The sequence below is a fragment of the Aquarana catesbeiana genome, linkage group LG05 (assembly GCF_042186555.1).
Source record: "Aquarana catesbeiana isolate 2022-GZ linkage group LG05, ASM4218655v1, whole genome shotgun sequence".
Taxonomy (NCBI): Eukaryota; Metazoa; Chordata; class Amphibia; order Anura; family Ranidae; genus Aquarana; species Aquarana catesbeiana.
In genome coordinates, this window is record NC_133328.1 from 88908246 (window position 1) to 88933285 (window position 25040).

Sequence of the window (25040 nt, forward strand, 5' to 3'; positions counted from 1 at the left end):
ATAAAATATTGCAACTATCACCATTTTATTCACTGGATTCTCTGCTAAAAATATATATATATATATATATATATATATATATATATATAATGTCTGGGGGCTGTAAGTAATTTTCTAGCAAAAATTACGGATTTTAACTTGTAAACACCAAATGTCAAAAATAGGCTTAGTCATGAAAGGGTTAACTTCAAAAATGAGTTACTAATAAATGGGGATTCAACCATAGAAAAGAAAATCTTCACCTTTGTTAAAAATGTGAAGCTTTTTTATCTAGTTGGAGTATAGATTTTTTTAATGCTTTTATTAGTAATAATATTATAAATTACCTTTCCATATCAACCTGCAACTAGCAGTGATTTCTAGAACTGTAAAAAATATTTTACTTGCAACAATGGCAAAAGTATACTAAGACAGAATTGTAAACTTGCTGCTAATAACATATATGCTTGCAATTACAGACAGCCTGATGCATGGAATGTGGCATCCTCAGCAACATTCTTAGGTTTCCAGCAATGAGACTCTTATTTTGTATTTATACAATCAAAAAAGTGCTGTGTGTCTAAAGGGGTGGCGGGGGTGCAATGTTTACAACACTGGCATTACCTGATTATGAAGGCCTCCTACTGTGCATAGGTCATGGAAAAAGACTTCGACATTTGTAATGTCAAAGCCTATGTCATTATCTACAGAGCAGAGGCAGGTAAGATTTTGCAATAAAATGTGCTAAAATCCTTGCAGCCTCTATAACTAAAAGTATTCATATCTTTTCCCAGTTGGTTAGAAACACAACAATTTAGAAAATTGAGAAACTGGGAAATGTATCTGTAATAAATGTCCTTATCCTCTAAATAAAGATAATGGTTTTGACTTTGGTCAAAAGGAATTTCTGCTGCCACAATGATGGCCCCTTCCACATTGATATTCTAATGAGCCTGGTATCTCTCAAAGTCTGTTCTGGGTGGAAAGCCTTGTCTCCGGTATAATTACAATAGGAAATTGTTCATTGACAAGCACTATTCAAAATCTCATACTCTTAAATGCTTTAAAAGGAACTTATTAGTTTGCTTCTTTCCGAAATATCCACTGTTCTCCATCACTTTAAAAAGTGCTTTATATTAATTGAATATTTGAGCTGCTACAATGAAATGCTCTTGCAATGTATTCCTTAGGTAGCTTTTCCATAAAGGTATCTCAAGGTGATGCTTTCATATGCATTTTCGAAGCATGGAATAGGAAAGTGTTTTTTCTAAAATGTGCAATCGAGTATAATAAACATTTTTATGTTTTCAACATGTATTTTACAACTCCTATACATAAAAATGTAATTTATTTTTTTTCTCTCTCCATATATGTATTCATAATTGATATAGCTTTTTATATATTTTTAAATGTATATTCTTCATTTTCAGTACAATGAGCCTGCTTAATTATTAAGAGCAAATGATTAATGATAATATCCTAATATCTTTTTTTTTTTAAGTAATTTTTTTTTAAACATTAAGATTAAGCATGTTGATAGAAAACTAGTATCTTAAGCAGCAAAAAAAAACAAAACACAAAAGGGATTCAATTTCATTCACTGTAGGAAGTGTCCCGGTCAGTTGTGCTTGTAACCCCAGTGGTTCTCCGACAGATCAAAGGTTACCATGCTCTGAAATGCTATTAGAACATCCACTAAAACCAAAAGCATTTTGAAGTGCTTATTTGGCCCTTTAAGTGTTTTTTTTTTTCCAGGTAACAAAAAGTCATGCAAAGCCATTTGATTTTCTTCAAAGAATTGTATTTGGTTTCCTGGTAAGCCTGAAACAGTAAGCAATATTTAAAATTAGCAGAAAACATTTTAACTACTTGACCTCCGTAAAGTTTTACCCCCTTCACAACCAAGGCATTTTTTGCTATTTATCACCGTGCTACATTAACTGGCAATTGCGCGGTCATGCAACAGTGTATGCAAATGAAATTTATATAATTTTTTTCACATAAATACAGTTTTCTTTTGGTGGTATCTGATCACCACTGTTTTTTTTTTTAATTTTTTATTATATAAATAAAAAAGACTGAAAATTTTGAAGAAAAAAAAAAAACAATATTTTCTTCTTTCTGCTATAAAATATATCCAATAATAATTTTAAAAAAATCTTTTTAAATATAGGCAAAATGTATTCTGCTACATGTCATTGGTAAAAAAAAAAATCCCATTAAGTGTATATTAATTGGTTTGTGTGAAAACGTTAGCATCTACAAACTATGGTATATATGGAATTTACACTATAGCTATAGACGCTATACTGTAATGCCGGTGATCAGTGACTTATAGTGGGACTGTGATAGTGTGGCAGGCAATCTGGTGCTAATAAACACTGGCTGAGGGGGTCACTAACTGACACGCCGCTAGTGACACTAATACAGTGATAATACTGTACACCAGGGGTCAGCAACCTTGTTCCACTTAAGGGCCTAATTCAGTGTATGTGAATGCTTTGAGGGCCGCATTCACCTGCTAATAAATGAAGATAATAATCCGGACCCCTTTACATTACACAGCCCCTGCACCTCTGGACCCCTTTACATTACACAGCCCCCCTGCATATTACACAGCCCCCCTGCACATCACATAGCCCCCCTGCATGTTATGCTTTAAAATTGCGTACACTCGTGGAATAGCGACAAACTACAATACTTAAAAATCTCCATAGGCAATTCTTTAAAAATGTCTACAGGTTACTAGTTTAGAGTTACAGAGGATGTCTTGTGCTACAATTATTATATAAGATCGCGTTGATACCTCACATGTGTGGTTTGAACACGTTTACATTTGCGTTCGTGACTTACGTATGCATTCGCTTCTGCCCACGAGCACGGGGGGATTGGGCGCTTTCATTTTTTTTTTTTCTTATTTATTTTATTTCACTTTTTTATTTTTACAATGTCCCTTTAAACAAAATTTCTGATCACTTTTACTGCTGTCAGAAGGAATGTAAACATCCCTTGTGACAGTAATAGGCAGTGACAGGTACTTTTTATGGAGAGATCTGGGATCTATAAGACCCCAAATCTCTCCTTTGCACTTAAAAGCATTCAAAAGGCCAAGTTTGGCTGTTTTGAATACTGTAATTTTTTAAAAATTTGGTGCCTTTAAGTCTTCTGTAAACCAGAAGTGATGTCATGACATCGCTTCTGGGTTACTAGATCCGAAACCCGATAGAAGCCGAGTACAGCTTCGTTCGGGTCTCCAGCTAGCCAGGGGATGTGCCAGCTGGTCGTGCGGGCCTCCCGGTGGCTTGGGATAATAGCTTGGGATAGCAGCCTTGTTATCCCAAAAAAGCAGACCAGGGTTAGAATGTCCACGGGCCGGGTGCACGTAAATTCATCATGTGCACTGACGGGCCAGACATTTAGCGGCGGGCTGGGTGCGGGCCCCTGCTGTACACTGACACTGTACTAAGGGGTTAACATCAAGGGGTTAACTGTGCGCCTAACAATGTGTAATGTGTACTGCTTTTAATTTCTGATCTGGCTGCTTTTTCTTCCTGCTTTTCAGAGAGAACAAACAGCCAGATCACTGATCCCTGTACACAGACTTCTGTGTTTTTGTTACATAGTTAGTCTAGTTAAAAAAAGACACAAGACCATCTAGTTCAATCAATAGAAAAACACAGAACTCTATGTGATCAGACACAGCTGATCAGCAGGTTTCAGCCATAATTATTGGCTGAAATCTGCTGCCAAACTCGTGCTGTGTCCATCCACAGCAGAGGTCAGCAGGGGATGTGCGCATGCGTGCCCCAAACCCGAGAGAAGGCCAGTCAGGTACATGTACCTGCCGCCGCTTGCAGTATATTTACTGTGAGTGGTCAACCGTTTGACCTTCAGAAGATTTACCCCCCCCAACCTTCATGACCAGGCTATTTTTGCAATACGGTACTGTATTAATTTAACTGACAATTGCGCAGTCGTACGACAATGTACCCAAACAAAATGTATGTCCTTTTTTTCCCACAACTAGAACTTTCTTTTGGTGGTATTTGATCACCTCTGCATTTTTAAATTTTTTGTGTTATAAACAAAAAAGGCCGTCAATTTTGAAAAAACAAACCAAATTTTTTTACTGTCTGCTATAAAACTTTTCCAATAAAAAAAAATGTAAAAAATCTAATTTCTTCATCATTTTAGGCCAATCTGTATTCTGCTACATATTTTTGGTTAAAAAATCCCAATAAGCATATATTGATTGGTTTGAGCAAAAGTTATAGCGTCTGCAAACAATGGGATGTATTTATGTTTTTCTTTTTTTACTAGTAATGGCGGCGATCAGCGACTTATAGCGGGACTGCGATATTGCAGCGGACACTAACTGACACCTTTGACCGTTTTTGAGGACCAGTGACACTAATACATAAGTGATAAAAATATGCACTGTACTAATGACACTGGCTGGGAAGAGGGTTAACATCAGGGGCGATTAAAGGGTTAAATGTGTGTCTAGCCAGTGCTTTTGTACTGTGGGAGGTGCTTTTACAAGGGGAAGGTATTAATCCATGTCACAGGATCCATGCTTTCCCTACTGACTGAACAGCGATCTGCCTAATGATTTGCGGATGCAGGCGCACATTAAGTCTGCAGTGCCCGCAGATTAGCTCCCGCTGTGTCTAATCACAGCGGGAGCTGGTGGCCGGCAGCGCCAAACCTGGGAGTGAAGTATCCTGCGCAGCAGAGCTGCCTTGCCGCTGTATATATAAGTTATACAGTCGGCAAGCGGTTAATGTAGATAAACTAAGATTATGTTAGAATACCCCTTTGTGTTCTTGGATAATGGTGTGAATCATATATGGACTGGTGTATGATAAGTATGCACACAAATATGTTCCTGTTGGGCTTAGCAACCAAGCAAAAGCTTTGTAAACTTCTACTGTTGACAAAGTCACACGTGGATGCAGATTGGTTGCTTTGGATAGCAGAAAATGCTCCTTATGGGCACACTTTTCCATATATCAGTCTCACAAATTATAACTTCTACAAAATCACCTAAGGCCCGGAACACACCAGCCAGCTCCAAAGTTGCGCAATTTTTAGTGCAACTTTGGAGTCCAACTTTGAAGTGACTTTGATAAGACTTTTACTTTTTCTGGCATTGAAACCATGTCAAAGTCGGATCAAAGTAGTGCAGGAAGCTTTTCTGAAGTCACATTGACTTCAGTAGTGTCAGCTGGAATGGCTCTCATAGAGAAACATGGCATTTTACATGTCCTGCGACTTTGGGTCTCACAAGTCAGATCCTAAGTTGCAGTAGTGTGAACCGAGTTTTACTCTTTAGGGGAAAAACATATTCTATTTTGCTATGTCGTTAAAGCTACAAAATAAATCCATGTCATTTTTTTTAAAGTACATAAATAAATTCTTCTGTAGGACAGCCTGAGTGCCAAACCCAGTTGCTATGTGATGCGCAAGCATTATGTAAACACAAAACATCATTATCTTCTCTGACTGAACCAACTACTCCCTCATTTGTGTCTCACACACTCACCCTTCCAGACACTGCAGCTAACATTGGGAGCGTTTCAGCATCACAGATAGTGCTGTCAATCTAGTGTCAAGCCATAGCAGTGGGCAGGACTAGGTATGACCAAGTGCGGATTAAATGAATAGCTACAGACTTGTGAAATAGGAGTAACAATGCTAATAGCCCTGCCCCTTGAATTCATATAAACGTTATTTAATCCTACTGTACTGCAAGTGGGCACAGCCTACATGAGTGGAAACTTTGCTCTGAATATAGGAGCAGTGCAGCATTGTTGCTGCACCATCACAGGAAGCTGCATTAGGTTTACTGTACCTAACAGGCAAGACAAAGAGAGTTGAAGGGAGACTATAAGAAAACTGTAAGTGCAGATTCATATAAAATTGGGTGTTGCAACACCCATTTTTAATGAGGCCATATTTTAATTTTATATAGAAAAAGAGCAATAATGGAGTTTTTCAATTATTCAAATGTGATAAAAATACCGCCTAAGCTGAAGATATTTTGGAAGTTTTTTTATTTGGTATTTTCTAGGGAATCTGTTACATGGGGTATGGTCTGCAATGGCATACCAGGACCTCTAGTGCGTTCAGTATTATGCAGGGGATTTGCCTTTTGGCATCTTGTTTTTTATATTGTTGGCCTTATTTAGAAATAAACAGCCTTCTCAAAACTTGTAACCTATAAATTTGCCTTTTTAAGATTTTTTTTTTCAGAAGACAGCCAATGTTTTCATGACAAAAAAAAAGTTCTCTTCTCTTCCTCGCAACGTAGAAACAGTACTCAATTTGCAGGCAGACTTTCCCAAAATTCTCACCCACTGATTCTGTAATTGGCTTATTGCTTTTCTTTTATGTCTGTGTAGAACTTGAGGCCAATTTACATTCATCCTTCACTTTCTCTTTAGGCATGTAGTGCATTTGGTAGAAGACAGCATATTTTACGGTGTGCCAAGACTGGTCATGGGATTAGAGAATTTTCCCAGTTTAGAGAAGAAACTTGGATCAAATTGTTTAGTATGGCCGAGCTCAATAAACCCAAAACAGAAGCAGGTAATAATCTGCAATAGCGCTTTCCATTTGAGCTGGAGGGTAGTGATATACTGTATTTCTCAACAAAACTGGACTTTCAAATTAATGGTAGCACAAAAAGTTGTGGTGTTTTATAACTCGTACCACCCAATCAAAAACAAAGGCTTTTAAGAATCTGCTAGTTTTAACTGCTTTACACTGATTTAAGATGGTCTGTCAGGGATTAATGCCCTCTGTTATTTGTTGTCTTCTTTGAGTTCTTTAAAATAACTAACTACCTAAATTCTGTTGTGAAAAATTTCTGCCAGGTAATTTGTTTCGTTTAGGGATGGACTGTTTTTGTTGAAAGTACCCTTTTTTTAATCTTCATTTAAAAATAAAAAAAGCCTTTTACTTACAGAACATCATATTAAACATTTAACACCCGCTTATGTTTTGTTTTCCTGCCTTAAGTAACTCTACAACAGGCATTAAAGCAATTAGTATTAATTAAAAACTGACGTGAAGTCCATTGTATTACATTATAGTTTCCCGTAGGTTTAAAATAAAAGTAAAAGTATGGGTTTAACAAAAAAAAACCTTTATACTCACCTAGGTGGATGCACCATCGATCAGATGCAGCATCTGTCCCCAGCCGCCTCTGCACTGAGAACTGAATGATAAAATGTCGCTGATTGCTCAGTTCTCCCCTCCGCTCTGAGCAGAGAGCAGTGACTCTCAGTCACCAGCTCTCCGCTCTGCCCCTCCAGCGCTCACTGGGGTGTCGGGTTGGGTAGGGAATGGCTGGCACAGTCTCCCAGCGGCGCAGCTGAGAGGTTGAGCCAGATGGACGGTCCAGGAATCTGGGTGGATCTTTCCACAGCCTGGACCGGCTGAAAGACGTTGGGTAACAACAGGCTTTAGCCCACTGTCAGCTGAAAATGGGTCACAGGAGTGCAGAATGAACTACACTCCTATGATCTATTGGAGAAGTATAGCCAAAAAAAGCTTTAGTTCTACTTCTCCTTTAATTTTTTCAACACACTTTCCTGATTGGCTCTGAATGGTCCTTTATTACCTCAAGGTTGCCTGCCCATCTCCTGTACTGTACAGGACTGAGCTGTCAAACTGCAAATTACACTGAGAGGGTAGGGCTCTCCAAATGGAATCAGTGGAGCTCTGCTGTCAGGTGTACACTTCCTGTGATTAACAGCGCACAGCAGATCCAAGCAGTCAAAGTAGCAGCAGAGCTTCGCTGACTACATTAGGAGAGCCACACACCAATTTGTGGAGCTGTGATTTCAATGTCATTTATGAATTAGCTTCAGTCTTACTGCCATTAGGGATCTGTAGAAAATAAACTAGACAACATTTTAACCTTGTTTTGTTAACTCCTTCTTTCATCTGTAATTTTTTTTTTTTCAATTTGTATTCTTTCGTTTTTGTAGCAATATATTTAAACGGGCTTTGTACTTGAAACATCACTCCTAGTATAAAAGAGAGAAATCACTGAATAAAAATTTGCACTTTTGATGAGGTACAGTATAAATGACTATAGTACCCAAATAAAGGAACAAAAGATTGGTTATAGTAATACTCTGCAGTAACATGCTTATGACTAAATCAAACTGGGTTTACCAGTGTGGCAGCCTCTAACCCCCTTTTCGATTGTCCTTGGACCAAAAAAATGGTAACTCCTGGGCTGGTGGCTATCACTTCTATAACCTGTGCAGGACCAGCCACTGTATGTGTGGATGTGCAATTCCATTTGTCTCATTTTGGGGTGGGGCAGGGAAACCTGGGGTAGCACTATGGCAGAAAGGGATGCCAGAAGACCTTGCCCTGGCACTGAATGAGACATTGTCCATTGTTACCTGTCAAGTCTGCTTTATAAATAATTAGCTTTCATGCTTATTAACCACTTCAGCCCTGGAAGGTTTTACCCCCTTAATGACCAGGCCATTTTTTGCGATATGGCACTGCGTCACTTTAACTGACAATTGCGCGGTCATGCGACGCTGTACCCAAACTAAATTGACGTCCTTTTCCCCCCAAATAGAGCTTTCCTTTGGTGGCATTTGATCACCTCTGCGGTTTTTATTTTTTGCGCTATAAACAAAAAAAGAGCGACAGTTTTGAAAAAAATAAAACATTTTTACTTTTTGCTATAATACATATCCAAAAAAATATATAAAAAAAATAATTTATTCATCAGTTTAGGCCGATTATATATTCTGCTACATATTTTTGTTTAAAAAAATCGCAATAGGCGTATATTTTTTGGTTTGCGCAAAACTTATCGCGTCTACAAACTACAGGATCGATTTAGGGACTTTTATTTTTTTTACCGGTAGTGGCGACAATATGCGATTTTTAGCATGACGGCGACATTGCAGTGGACAAATCTGACCCCAAATTACACTTTTTGGGGACCAGTAACATTATTACATTAATTAGTGCTATAAAAATGCACCGATTAATGTAAAAATGACGCTGGCAGGAAAGGGGTTAACACTAGGGGGGCAATCAAGGGGTTAAGTGTGTTCCCTCAGACTGTTTTAACTGTAGGGGGGATGGGCTTACTGAAACATGACAGAGATCACTGCTCCCGATCACTGGGAACAGTAGATCCCTGTCATGTCACTAGGCAGAATGGGGAAGAGCCTTGTTTACATAGGCAGTTCCCTGTTCTGCCTCTCCTCGCCACGATCACAGGCCGCTGGCGAACATTAAGTCTGCAGGCACGCTCTGGCAGCGGGCACGCAAACTATCCAGCCTTTACAGATTGAAGTGCAGGAGAGCCATTCTGCCGATGTATATCGGCGTGAGCCGGTCAGCAAGTGGTTAATTAAGTGCATAATTCACTGGTTATCTGTACCTTAGAAAGTGCAGTCAGCCCCATTTGCTGAATGACTACTACTGGAAAACAAATTACAGGCTAAGCTATTTAGAGATATAATTATGGGAGTTCGGCTGTCCCATTCATCTCCATAGAACATGTAGTCTCACTTGCCCACTGGAACACAGGCATCAGGAAGAAAATTGATAGTAAACACTGCCGAATGCTGTTGAAAGCCACGGTGTGTAGCGGGAGAATGCACTTCATTTAAAGGTCAGCCTTTGGGTATACTATGTAAGGGGGTGAACCTATACTGAGTTGTATTTTTATTCATTTAAAAGATACACCTTTGCTTTCAGATTTTTTTCTATTGGGTTATCACATTCACACATACACTTTATTACCAAAAGTATTGTGACGCCTGCCTTTACACGCGCGTGAACTTTAATTGTATCCCAGTCTTAGTCCGTAGGGTTCAATATTGCATTGGCCCACCCTTTGCAGCTATAACAGCTTTAACTTCTCTGGGAAGGCTGTCCACAAGGTTTAGTAGTGTGTATTAGAATGTCTTATGGTCCTTGCTTTGTGCACTGGTTCAAATCATTTGGTGGAGGGGGGATTATGGTGTGGGGTTGTTTTTCAGGGGCTTTACTAAAAACAGTGGGAGCCATTGCTTCCTGCTGCTGTCAGACTAATCCTGTGCAAAGAGAGTGGGGGGTGGGGCCGAGTCACACTGTGTGTGTCAATAGATGCACACAGCCCAGCTCGGGACACAACACAGCTTGCTATGGGGGCACATGCAGAAGAGGAGCAGTGGACAGCGCCAGTCATGGACTCCAGAAGAGGAGGAATGAGGCTGCTCTGTGCAATACCGTTGTTTTTTTTTTTCCATCCACAACTACATTTATTGCTGTGGAGTCTATAGACACAGAACCTTTTATGCCTGAAGCCAACCTTTTAAGTGGTGGTAAATGCTGACTGTAACTATTCTTACATTTGTAACCTCCTACTGATCGTGCATAGCCTGCTTAAAAAAGATCAGTGTAAACACCTTTATTCAGTTTTGTCTGGTCTGCGATCCAGCAGTTCAATCTCCCCTGTGCATAGGAGTGTTCAGCAATGGCTTTGAAGTCCTGGAGCTGTGATGTTACCCACCAGCTCCCATGGCCCATCCATTGTCAGAGCTCGCTCCTCTCCCCTGCAGCAGCTGATCTCTGACACAGAGATTCTGGATCATAGGACATAATATAAAAAAGGTATTTACACTGAGCTTTTTAATACAGGCTATGTAAGATGGGTAGGAGGTGGAAGGAGGGGAAGTGTTTAAGAATTGTAATGCCCCGTACACACGGTCGGACTTTGTTCGGACATTCCGACAACAAAATCCTAGGATTTTTTCCGACGGATGTTGGCTCAAACTTGTCTTGCATACACACGGTCACACAAAGTTGTCGGAAAATCCGATCGTTCTAAACGCGGTGACGTAAAACACGTACGTCGGGACTATAAACGGGGCAGTGGCCAATAGCTTTCATCTCTTTATTTATTCTGAGCATGCGTGGCACTTTGTCCGTCGGATTTGTGTACACACGATCGGAATTTCCGACAACGGATTTTGTTGTCGGAAAATTTTATATCCTGCTCTCAAACTTTGTGTGTCGGAAAATCCGATGGAAAATGTGTGATGGAGCCTACACACGGTCGGAATTTCCGACAACAAGGTCCTATCACACATTTTCCATCGGAAAATCCGACCGTGTGTACGGGGCATTAGACTTATCTTCCACTTTAGTTCAAAAAGTTACTTAAAGTCTTATGCTGCTACCATTTAAAAACACCAAAGCTGCTATCTTCCCTCTCACTTCTACATGTTCTCGCTGCCACTGTGAGACAGAGGCATTGATTGGCTTCCATACAGAGTCAATCAGTACCTCTGATACAAGGCACGCTAAAATGGAAGTGTTTGGTCAGATTTTGAAGGATCCCTCTTCAAGAGATAATGTAACTGCAGTATCTAACTGTTTTTTTTAAATGGCGGCAGCATGTGAACCTAAAGTCAATTTTTATTGCCATGATTGTTTTTTAAAAAGCATCCTGCAATAAAGGAAGATTGTTACCTACCTCTCCAGCAGGTGGTGCCTCCAATTTTCACTGTTGAAGAACTACAGCCACTAAGGACTCTTTTGCATCCACCCTTCAGTTAGTGTTGTAAGCCTCCTCTACACTCGCTGGATCCTTCCAGCAGCCCCTACATGACCAGGGTAGATCAGAGCTTGCCCCAATACCTGACACCTGGACAAACCTCCCTCAACTCCTCCTCCCTATTATCCCTGGAAAGAACAACATTACTCAGATGTGGCGTTAAAATGGCTGAATCGGCTTTTTATGAAATATAAGTTTTTAAAAAACAAAACATAATAACATAACAGTCCAGGTCGAAAATGGTTGCAGGTTCTTGACAATACCATATAACTAAAAACATTGGAGGAGATTTACTAAAACTCCTAAAATTAGAGCACTCAAAATCTGGTGCAGCTGTTCCTAGTAGACAATCAGCTTCTAACTTCAGCTTGTTCAATTAAGCCTTGACAATAAAAAACTGGAAGCTGATTGGTTTCTATGCAGAGCTACACAAGATTTTGCACTCTCCAGTTTTAGTAAATCCCCCCTTTGTGTCTGTGGCACCAGTTAGCTAAGTTATGTCCCCAGCCACCAAACATCACCTCAGGGACTAAGCTTGCTGACTTCAGACACCTCTTGATCTTACCACTACCGGGTCACTATAAATTGGACTGTACCAACTAAAGACACCATACCTAGGATAAGTTCTAACCATTTTCCCAAGAACACCAGATTTAGATGCCCCCATCAAGGACCCCAAACCGCCAAAATAACCAAAAAAACAAATACAACATCAACTGTTAGGGTGGAAAGGAGGGATGTTTATCTGATCTGCAAGTAAATCTACACCACTCCTCCCCACCAACTATCCTCACATGCTCCTCCCAGTCACCTCATGTGTTCGACCAATGAGGTAAGAATCATAACTTTCCTTTTGCTTACTTTGTTCCTCCATAGCTCCGGGTATACCTTTACGAAAGGACACAATTGTGATGTAGGGCTATAACAGATTGAACCACAGAGCTCAGCAGGGCAGTGGGCATCTAACACACTTACAAGTATTGGATGCAATGGATTCTTTAGCAACTGTAGTTCTTTAGCAGTGGTAAAAATTGGAGGCACTTTAAAAGGAAACATGAGTACAGGAAGTAACCATGAAACATGATGTAGCAGAGAATTCTGGGCTTTCCAAAGCAAGAGCATATAAGTCAATCCTCTCTAAGGCAATCCATGTACGATTTGATTTGGAAGGAAAGAAAGTTGCTTGATTCCCCCATCTACACAGTCAATTACTGCTAGTGGCTATAGCCTTCGGCAGTAATTGTATGTAAGAGATCATACAGGTAGATTGTGCCTAAGTTGATCAATGGATTGACTTGGGTACAACCAGCCTGCCCATAGATGAATCCAATTTCGATCAGTCCCTACTGAACTGACCAAGATTTGATCCATGAATGGCCAGCTTTACTGACTGTCACACTAAATGGAAACTCCCTGCTAAGCTTTATAGAACAGGAAGTGAGGGAAGATGAGTAAATCCAGCCATGCATGGATCAGAATTCAGCCAGTTCAGCAGGGACTGGCCAAATTTCGATCATGTATGGGCAGACTGATTGTATCCAAGTTGATCCATTGATCGATTTGGATACAACCAGCCTGTCGGATTTTTCTTCATGTGATTACTGCCAGCACCTATAGCCACTAGCAGTAATCATTGTATTCTGCTTGCCGAGAAGACTCCCGCGCCCCCTGCGGGCAGAATACATTAGCGCTGATGGAGGCGTTTCCCAATCAACACTAAACATGTTGATGGGGGAATCAACCAATTTTCTCTTTTTTTTTTTTTTTTGGTGGTGGAAGGTAAGAAAATCAAGTAATCTATGGGCTGAATAAGTCTGCTGACTCATTCAAGCTCTGTAAACAGTTTATTTTTTTTCAGGAAAGCCTGGTATACCTTTGAAAAGGATATCCACCTTGCTGGAAACAATACATTTTTCATATTCATGTGCAGTGTTTCATATTTAACTGATAAAACAGAATACACACTCAAAATCCCAATAACTGTAGCTAAAATCCTGTCTCTGTTTTCCTGAACAAAGACGAATACAATCAGATAGAAGTGCTCACAGACAGAATTAGTGCAGGATTTTCAGGGGTTCCATATAAGTGGGTCTTCTTCACAAGATGGGCCATGTAAAGGAGAGAACTTTTTATCACAGAGGTAATGTAACAGAGGTACGGTTTTTATCAGAGGTTTTACTGTATATGACCATGACCACCTTTTCATAGAAGTACCATGTTACCACCAGGTCTATATTGTCTATATTCGAAGGGTTGCCATAAGATGACCACCTTTTTCACAATGATAAATGAAGGACACCCATTACTGGGAACATCCTTCCCATATCCCTACTTTTACTGACTGTAATCCTTTGTATGATAGAACTGGAAGACAGAGGGAAGCTTCAGGAGCCAATTGTGCTTTGCTGCAGAGCACAGTGCTTGTCAGATGAAAATTGTAAACATGCTTACAGGATGAACGAGCGCAGTAATGACTACTCATCCGTGTTTTTGTTTTTTTGTCTGGTCAGCAGACTTGAGGGTGTGGCTTTGACCGGACTCTACTGCTTCACTGTAATGAAGGTCTGAGACTATGCTAATAGTGATATCTGAATCACAAGACTACTTAAAGGATAAATTCACCTTTAGGAACATGTTACACCCATATTAAGGGTGTAACATGTGCCTAGGCACCTGCTACCTCTGTGACAGCGTAGGGGATTTTTCTTCCCAGAAGTCGCTGTCACATTTAAAATCGGCGTGGCTGTGCAGGGTTCCGCCACCACAGCTGTGTAATTTATTCACAGAGATCCACCACAGCACAAGGACAAATGCGGTATTTGCTGCACTCGTAGTCCATTGACATTTCCTCGAAGCTTTCTAACTGAAAGCTTGCACAGAAGTAGGAAGTGTCTGTAGTAGCCTGACATTGCACCCGTACTCTACTAATCGTGGATTCAATGCTTTGCAGGTTCCTATTAAAAAAATTGAAATAAATGCACATTTTTTTCCTGCAAAACTATGTGCATTTATATTTCTTTTCTTAAAGGCGAACTTAGCCTGTAACCCCTTCCTGCCCGGCATATAATACAGTCATAGCCAGGCGGGAGCACTGTTGTTCAGGGATGATGTCATATTACGTCCTCCCAGAACGCACCTCTCGTGGGGCCACGCAGCAGCGCAATCTGTCACTGGCTGGGTCCACCTTTTTTTTTACATATTGTCACCAGTCCGTGTCCCTGATCACCTCCACGCCAGTTATATGATCACGCTGTACTGCACTGGTAATAGTATGTAAAACAAAACAAAAAAGGGAATTTTTTTTTATTTTCCAAATAATTGTGACAAAAATTACAACTTCAAAAGACTCACCATACCTCTTACTAAATACCTTGGACTGTCTACATTACAAAAAGGAGTAATTTGGGGGCTATCTGTACTGTTCTGGCATTTTCAGACCTCAAGAATTGAGATAGGCCGTCAGTACATCAGGATTGATCGATTTTCAGACATGTTTACCATGGATTGTGGACTCTATAACTTTCTTACAGACTAAATAATATACACTGATTTGGTTTATTTCCAAAGAAATGTAGCAGAATACATCTTTACCTAAGTTTATGAAGAAAGATTATTTATTTGCAAAATGCTATGACAGAAACAAAGAAAAACATGTATTTGTGTGAAAAAAATCAAAAAATTTCTTATGAGTACAGTGTTGCATGACCGTGCAATTGTCATTCAAAGTGCGACAGCACTGAAAGGTGAAAATTGGCCTGGGCAGGAAGGGAGTAAAAGTGCCCAGTATTGAAGTGGTTAAAATAACAAATGCATTGGCAGATAAAACAGTTTAGGTTTTTTCCCAAGGTTCGACTTTAATTTAGATGACAAAGTGAATCTATAAAAATTGTTGTCTTTTTTTTTTTTTTTTTTAGATTAAAGCATACCTTAACTATATATACATATAGTAGGTGCACTCAATGGGACTTACAGCAGGAGGAATTTTCCAACGTAGTTTAATCAATGTCAACCTTTTTCGGCGGGACACAGCCTGCCTTTCTCAAGACATCAGGGTCACCAAGTGAAAATAAAGAGAAAAAAGCCAAAATAAATAAATCCTAATGCAACCACCACATCTAATAGCTGATAAGTTGCTATTATTGTACCATATATAGCAACTTATTAGCTATTGGATGTGGTAGCTGCATTTTTTTTAGACTTCTGTCTATTTTCTCTTGGTGACTCGCCAGGAACACAATTATTTTAGGCTGACAATGCTTATTCACTGTATCTATGTAGGAGCACCGTAGGCCTCTCGCTCCTATAGACTACAGAACACCTCCCCCTTTCCTTATCCTCCTAATTTGGGGGGGGGGGGGGGGTTCTGTAGTTCATATAAAGTGAACTGGGTGAGACTAATAACACTGCTTAGAATGTCAGAACAGCAGAGGCGGCATTAACACCTCGCTACAGGATGATACAAGCTTCCTGGATTTCTAGCAGGATCAATACTTTTTTCTCTGTTCTTTTTGAGCTTATATAACAAAACACTTTGAATGATATATTTAACGGACAAACAGGAAGCAAAAAAGAAAAGTTAATTGTTAGATTTGTTGTTTTACATACACTTTAAGATAAATTATCATACACTCAGATGCAGCATATGCACATAGCAAAGCTATGTTTAGTATGGCAGTTTTGACATGTCAACAATAGTGTAGGTTGCAAACCATCACATCTTACTCACCAGGTTGGATATTTTCTATCAGTTTTACATTGCACCCCAGATGACACAGTTAATACGTCTTCATTCATGGATGGATCATAAAATATGTGTTGGTAACTGCTCATTTTTTTGTCGGTCTCCGTATTATTACCTGGTAATTTCCTAACAAACAACTTTCAAATGATGTGGGTACCTTAGAGTGTACCTTTCACTGAGACAGACCATCATATTCACAGTCTGCAGGAGATTTACTTTTACATAGCAAAAGATCTTACGGGTTCAAAAATGTTATCTTTAATTTTTTTGTGCCTCAAGGCAAAGAGCAGAGAAAATAAAGTGCATCATACGGACGATCACCCAACAGGCATGAAAGAGTAGAAGTTCAATTTAGAAGAAAGGGGAATTTTCTGAGGGCCTTCGTTTTAGAAAAACCATATGCCATAAATGAACATCAAAGTTATGACAGAACTCACCTAAGTTATGCTGTCTGTGTGGTCGGCCTTGGGCAGTGTGACCTAACTTGCAGTGGGCAATGTTCTTTAATTTGTATATTGTGATATGAGTTTGGAAGCAAAGGTTTGTGTGCTGTTGCTGTCACTCACAGTAACAATGCCGCATTCTCAGATGACTGAAGCAGCTGTGGGTGGTGCCAGTTTTAGCCTCTGCAATGGGTGCCAGCAGAGCTCAGACAGGCCCCGTCTGCATATGCTTTTCAATGGATTTAAGTTTCGTCAGCTGTCTGAGCATTACATTTAGGTGTTAAAAATGTTAATGTTTAATTGTGTGGATAAATTGCACAACTTGAAAATAATAGTGACACACATCAAAATTGCCCCAGCTCATTTCTGCTTTAAATATATTCTTGTATTGCTGCTAGTTTCATGTGTGGCTGGGTCATCGCACTGGCCTTTTTATTTACCAGTTTCATGAAATCTTAAAATGTGCACCACTAAGTCTACAAAGAAAAACAAAAACAAAAAAAGTAGATTCTGGCAGTCTGTCATTTACCAACATTACTGAAAGTTTTATAGGTGCCCCGTAACCCCCAAAAATGTGTGGCATGAAGTAATGAAATTGTTTTTATATTATATGTAATGTATGTATTTTTTGCAAATGCCAGTGATATTAGATTTGTCACAGCTTTGAATTTTTTTTTTCTGCAATAAAAAAATCCAATTGTGAATTCAGTGCAATGTGCCCTACAAACAATATAGTTTCCTTTGTCTTTTTTTTTACTTAGCTCAGAAACAAATGTCACATCCAGAAGGCTGAATTTTAAATGGAGCATGAATGAAACAATAAAAGCTAGCCACAAATTTTAATTCTCCAGCCTGTATTTATTTGATTTGTGTCCAGATGGTGGTGAAGCAAGGAAACCCTTTGTGTAAATGAAGCACACATGTGAAAGTGCCTCTATAATGTAGTCATTGAGACCGGAAGGGTTCATACTGTGTCTGAAAGGAGACAATAGAGACTGGATATATCAACATTGCAGAAATCTAGTTCATTTGTGATTCGACCCCTTTGACTGTGGTTGTCATGAAAACTTCCTACTTTGATCAGCAGAGGGTGGAGAGAAAGCCTCCGAAAGGCCCAAAGATGCATCAGTATTGTTTACTGTGCACTTGGCTTCACTTCACACCCCCAATCCGGAAGAAGCAACAGAGATAGGACCATCTTGCACCTTGACCTGTCTAGACTGGGGAGTGGGCTTTTTGTGCCGGTTACCAAGAATACTGGGTGCTCTTTGACCCTTTGAGTATTTGCTGTTGAGGCACTCACTAAGTATGTAGGTAGTGTGTAAAAGCTTCTTGAATTCTTGCTTAATTCAGGAGGAAAGCGAATGAGACAAAGACATGGACCAGCTGTTATGAAATAAAGCTGAAACAGTAGAACCTGGGAGAAGTTACATTTTGTAAGCTATTATTTTCTACACAAAGCCCCTGGGAAGCATTAAAACAGCTGCATTGGAGATGGCGAACAACAACTATTCTAAGCAGTGGGCTTTTTACAACTCTTATTCATAGAAGATGTATGGAAACTATGTAACTATTTATATCCTCTAACTTATATATTGACAATTATTGCATTTTTAAAGGTTATACTTTTTTTCCCCCGATATAATGTTTGCAAGTGTGCTTTGATGTTATGCAGTATAATTCAGACTTTCTTTCTTTGTCTTTTTTTTTAGGTTGCCTTAGTGAAATCCGAAGTATACCTAACAGAAGTTTTGGAAAGCATATGTGAAAAAATGGATGACTATAGCCTATATTATGACCCTAAAACTAAAGAGAAGTCATTCAAAAGGTTTGCACCAAGAGATAGCGAAGATCTTCCTTCACTAGACTTTAACAATTTCCAATTCAATCCTGCGGATGGCAGTCCTTTAAAGTTTGCCGTAAGTTGTTCAGTATGGTGCTTTTTATTGTTTTATATATATGTATGTGTATATATTAAATATATATATATATCTCAAAATCTATAGGACATTCTAATGAGTATTTTGAAATTTACAAGTGCTTTTTTTCAGTGTACCTATATTTAGAACTGTTTGAGATAGAGCATTGTGGCTTTTTTTTTTTTACATTTTTTTTTGTCAGCATTTGGCCTTTTCTATTATCAAGCATTTTGTTTCAACTTCTGTTTAGCAGTCACTATTTTTTAATATTCGTGATCAAATTTACCAGTTATTTAGTAATATTTAAAATGTTCCGATATTATTTCCAAAATCTGTATAATATTAATTTGGTGAATATTTTTGCAGGAGTTCTTCAAAAAATCTATAATTTTTATTTATTTTACCAACTTTGCAGTTGTTAAAAAAAATGAAACCTTATTTACTAGGTTGTCGCATTTCTCTGTCAGATATAAAGTTGCAGCGATTGAATGTTTTTTTTCATACTTTTTATCTTTTGTTAAATTTCAATAATTCTCTCTTGTATTTATACTCGTGTATATTCATTCATTATCTTAGTATTTCTAAATACCTCTATATCTATATAGAAAAAAAAACATTAAACCTTGTAAAAGACACTAATATCTGATTAATGTAATGTAGTGATTGCTGTTATTTTGTTTTGACTACACATGGTTTCTAATTTCTTGCAGTGTGAACGTGTGGTAGAGGAGCATGATGAAGAAATACTTTCACTTGTTACCCAGGAGGCTTCCAATTTCGCTTACAAGCTGTGCACTGAGATAGCAGGTACTGTTTATGATATCGCCAATACTGCTGCATATTTTTCGCTACTATGCCAGCTCTGTTAGTTCTAGAGGTTGGGCCATCTATGTGTCGCATCAGAGCTAAATCCCTCCCCTTCGCAGAAATCCCTAAAATTGTATTACTTGTTTACAATCATAACATTTTGTTACTATAGCATGGTCTTAATCTTTATAGTATGTGTGTATTTTTTCTTCTGTTTGAAATGGCATCGCAATTCATTGTTAAAACTGCTTTTTCACTTATTGTGAAACCTTCCAAATTGTAGGCCTCATATCTTCACGCTTTTATTTTTTATTGCTTTTTCATCTGTAAAAGTAAAAAAAAACACATTTGTTCTGTAGCGATCTTTGTGCAGTTTTAGATATCTATCTACTGGTGGCCTTCAATGGAGACTATTTTTATCTTTATATACTTTATAGAAAAGTATAAAATAATTGCAATTGCATTCCATTAAATATTTGATGCCGACGTGAAGAACTTCCACCATTTGCCTTTTCCTTGGCTTCTTTAACGTGGAATAGATGCCAGCCATAACAGCCCTTGGTCCTTTCACCGAAGGTGATTCACATTTTAAATATGTGGCATGGTTTAAAATATTAATGGCCTGAAAAATAGCAGAACGTATTGCACTCTAGACAATTTGGTCTTTTTTGTAATGAATAACAAGCACACTTTTATATTGTTCAGCAGTCAGGCAGTGTAGTTTGCTTCACCACATAGAGCCAGCCTGTTTTAGGGGGGGAAATGCATTATGTATCCAAGATAAAATATTGATTTTTAGAGCCAATGACATCTTAAAATGAAGGCTTGAGATCTTGGTATGTAAAAGAAAAAACCCTGAGGTTTTAAATAAATATTTAATCCTAACAGTATGTGCTTATAGATCTCCTCTCATGCAGCCCAAGTTGTAAATGAAGTTGATAGCAGTTTTGACATTTTTCTATACAGTATTGTATCTATGGAACCATGCAGGTAAACTCACAGATTTTCAAATACTTGTTTTTGAATAGCACATCACAGAAGCACAAAGCATATTCAGAAGTAAAAAAAAAAAAAGTGATGCGTGTTAATCGATGTTTACCATTTACAATATTTTTCTCTAAGTAAGATATCAAGGTTTATTCAATATTTGTCTAATTTTCAGGTGTGTTTAAAAAGTCTGGGAATCTCTAACCACAAAGCTTTATTTTTTTTATTGAATTATTTATTTTTATGCCGACATGGTGTAGGCCAAGAAGCCTGAGCTTGATTTACACAATTGCCATTTTTCTTTATCTTAACATATTCCTTGTTTTCTGTTTAGCTTGACCACAGGTAATTATTTTAAGGAATGTTTATTGATTACCAGGTTGTGATTTTTAATTTAGTTTAACGAAAAGATTGTGTTTAAGTATTATTGCTTCGTACACCAGTCAAGGAATATTTTTTGTATTTTGGCTGAGACATATGGCAACGACTCCAAATGCAGTTGTTTACGCCGAAAAAAAAAAATATTCATATGATGCTTTTATTGATTGGTGCTAAATAAAAGACACAAGGCAAAAACTAACATGTTGCATACTAGCCTTCATTGAACAGCGTACAGTACATGGATCAATCAAAAGTGGACTTGATACAAATACATTTCCTTTAAAATGAATTTAAACTGAATAAGTATGCCCTGAGTATCAAATTGCATTTTAGTTTTTATTATCATCATATAGCTTGTTCTAATTAAACTGTACAAAAATATATTGCAAGCCTTCCCTATAGCCATTTTATTCATGATTGGTTCCCACATGCATTAAGGCTTGTTTAAAATATTAGTTTTATTATTTTTGTGTGTTCTTGAAAATCACAACACATCATTGTGATTAAATGTCTTGACCTACTCTCTTTATATTTAAAATATTTCTCTATTTTATCAAATTTAATTGAATAAGCAAACAAAGGTTTGCTTCCAAAAGGACGTACCAGCTATTATACTTGCATATTTTACTGTACGAACCAGAAATACTTGTACTTTTTTTGAAAATATTAACCCAGTACTGTAGAATTCCCCCGTGGCATCATAGGTGTAGTGTGCACATCTAAATGCTCAAGCAACCTCTGGCCTTCCAGATGTTGTTGAACTATAAGCCATTACATGCCTGTTTAGGGCCATGGTGAGTCTTGTGGTGGTTGCACAGTGTCTGAACTGTAGTAGGTTTCTATTGCTTGTTTTCTATTGCTTGCTGGATATAAAGTTACAAAATATTATAGAGTATTTACTTGTTTTGGTAACTTCATAAGCTGGTTGAAGACTCAGGATGAACATCACATTAGCTCTCTTTTACTTTAATATAATATAATAGCACATATTGAGATGCAGAGAATGCGAATAGTCAATGTGTTTTCTTTGCGCTTATTATTAGAATCTTTGTAAATTGAATTCTTTAATTCTTTAGAACACTTCAGTTTGCTGCTTACTGGCACAAGTGTTTTTTTTTTTCATTCAAAATAAGACTTTAACCTAAACCGATGTTGTGATTGTTCCATGATGATACCTTGAAAATTAGTTATTTTAGTCGCGAAACGTTGAGATGCATAAAATGAGTATACGTGCAAAAAGTATGTAAAGTAATATAATTTAATTGCTCTTTCAAAACCAATTAAAAAAACCAGAGGGTAGCTTAATAGGCCAATTGTTTGGAAAAGCAAAGCTTTATTTATACTCCTTGCCGCAGTGTAGTACAGATGAGTGAGTTGTACCATGTTAACAGTACAGGAGCATTCATTCTAATGGAAGGTGTGGTCTTACAATGTAGATACAATGTGAGGAACAGAACAAGATACACAAATGCTTATTATGTATGGTGGACCAAATAAAAATGATAATCTATCCTGATCAGTGGACCTGCCACACAGCTTGATGAAAGAAGTGAATGTGGAGGCTAATATGAGGTACTATTTCCTGGTGATCAGAACAAGTCTTTTATATCTACAGGTCTAATCCAAATATATGTTGCAAGCAATCTACTGAGCACAATTACTTATGCCATGTCACATATTAAAGTAAAGCTTTGGACTGGAGAGAACTCATTTAATGGTGCTTTATAAAAAAAAATTTAGATCTCTTGGGAAGGAAATTAGATGGCATTTCCTTAAATTAGATGGCATTTTCTTTTAGAGTACATTCATTTTAATATTTATAATACTGCTTTTGCTGTCATCGTTCTTCATTATAAAGCAGAAAACTTTCACCTGCCAATTGTACTTGACCTTAAAAGTGCAGTTCATAGAATGTCCTTTGATCCTATATTACCTTATCAAATAGGTATCTTTTAAAATACACTGTTGAAAGTATATTAGCTGCATACTGAATACTGTTTATGTAGCTATGACTATTTTAAACCATATGATATGTTGTGTTTTTATGTTTTGAGCTGTGTTTGTTTTTCTTGTTTTTATAGGTTTTTGTAAAGATATTCCACACAACGAACTGTAGAAGACCAAAAAACATTTTAGAAGAATTCCCTATTTCAAAGCATTACCGTAACTGTATAGTATTTTGGTTTTTTTTCTCAGTCATGATTGGTCATCCTTCGACATGAGATACATACCAAAGATTGTTTGCTGCAAAATAATGGACTTGTGTATAAGCGATGGTAAAAAAATTTCTATACCAGTAAAAAGCCTTTTGTTTTTAAACACACTTGAACTTAGTGTTTTTTCACTTACTAATAAACTATATTTGAAATAAGCGCTGTATGATGTTTGTGTTAAAACTCATGACAAGGGGATATGTTGAATGGTAATGTTCACAGCTTGAACACTAATATCTGATGTAAGGTGGTTCCTGGACAATCCTGATCCTAAGATATTATTAGGATTTTTTAAACTGAAAGAGTATTACTTACAAAACGTATATTTTTTCCGTCTGCCATGCTGTGTCGATATCTTATTTTCCTTCATTCTTGTAGGGCCTGTTATTTATGGGGTTAATTATACCAATGTAGGCAAATTTGTGTTCGACTATAACAGTAACCTTGTTTGACCTTGACGCACATCTTTACCCCTCAAATAGCCAGCATTGCCCTTAACGTGAGCTCAGTAAAAGGGAGTATACTTTGCCTGTTTACATCATATTACTTGATTATAAAATGCAATTTCTAATAGGGAAAAAAATAATCTTATTTTAAATTAAGATTATTCTCATAATTGTGTCACCACATTATAGATCTATATGATCTCTTTATTCTTTAGTATTGCTCTCTTAGTTACACCCATTTTTATTGCAGTGAAACTGATGTAGTTTTTTTGCCATACAATATATTTGGCAACACTTGCCATTCTTTCTGATTAATATACTGTATGACATTTAATACAGTTATTATATATACCATTGTGTAGTATTTTAGAACTGAATATATATTCAGCCAAAAATTAATACTGTGGGAGATGGATATTTAGAATAAGTGGTATTTCAAGCGGATTTAGCAACCAGTCAGTGGCTCATAATAATACAAATATGTTTTTTAATGTAGCAAATCAGTACTACAGCAGTCAAATTAGCAATGCATTTAAGCGTGCCATAAAACAACCACATTCAATTAACTCAACCACTAATATATTTTTTTTACTTGAGACCATGTCTTGTGCACCTATTAAAAGGAAAACTGAATCCAATCATGATTCCTGTGGTCATAGTGGATACGAATCAAAACACAATCCAAGCCAAAGTCAATGTGTTCCTCTTCATACATTTTATATTAAAGCTCTGTCCCCACACAAGAGCAAGTATAGGCATAAGACACTTAACCTATAAGTATATTTTGATTTGTTGGAGAAAATGGAGAACATTCATTTTTAATTTGTACAGTGCCCTTAGTGGTAATTGACTCCATCTCCACAATGCCAACATGCTCTCCATTACAGCAGCATGTCACTGAAATTTTTTTTTAGTTTTGAGTGGAGTAAACAGGATTTTATATTCTATCCTAACGTTCATGATGCCAGCTGACAGATCTTCCTCTGCCCCGAACCTTTGTTTACCCTCTTTGAAATGCATTTTCCATATATTGCTGTGTAGTGACTGGTGACCCCAGAATCATGGTATCATGATTCCCATAGCTGACTACCCATTGGAATATATGAAGAATGCACTCCAGAGACAAAATTGGGAAATTCAGCTCACAACTAAACCTTTGTTTCCCCAGTAGAGATGGTAAAAGTATTCCATGCTGGCGTAAAGGGCAGGAATAAACAAATAAAAATACATCTGTGTTAAAGCTCTATAGTATGTGAACCAAATAATGTATATACTAATACATGCACAAAAAATATTCCCGGTGTGGTTGCTGCAAAACACCACTCTGTGTTCCCACCAGTAATAAAATAATATATATGATTAAGTGTTGCGCAAACCAAAGAAAATTATACTTAAAACAAATAACCTCAAATGATACAAGATATAGATAAATAATCAAATCATCAGACAGTCCCCTGATGAAGTCACATGGGCTTGACGTAACGCGTAGGGCATCCTGGATCGGAAGTGATGTTTGGAGAGCATTTTCATGCTG

At 37.7% G+C, this 25040-nt stretch overlaps 1 protein-coding gene across 3 annotated transcripts in view; it reads left to right on the forward strand.

The window, feature by feature from the left end:
* CNPY1 (canopy FGF signaling regulator 1) overlaps positions 1–23218 on the forward strand; it is a 248517-nt gene extending 225299 nt beyond the window's left edge. For all 3 annotated transcript variants that reach the window (XM_073629955.1, XM_073629956.1, XM_073629954.1), the window contains 3 exons: positions 18466–18672; positions 19383–19479; positions 22929–23218. In XM_073629955.1, the coding sequence (XP_073486056.1) occupies positions 18466–18672; positions 19383–19479; positions 22929–22963 (339 nt within the window). In that variant the 3' untranslated portion in view covers positions 22964–23218. The remainder of the gene's footprint in view (positions 1–18465; positions 18673–19382; positions 19480–22928) is intronic.
* The last annotated feature ends 1822 nt before the right edge of the window (positions 23219–25040 follow it).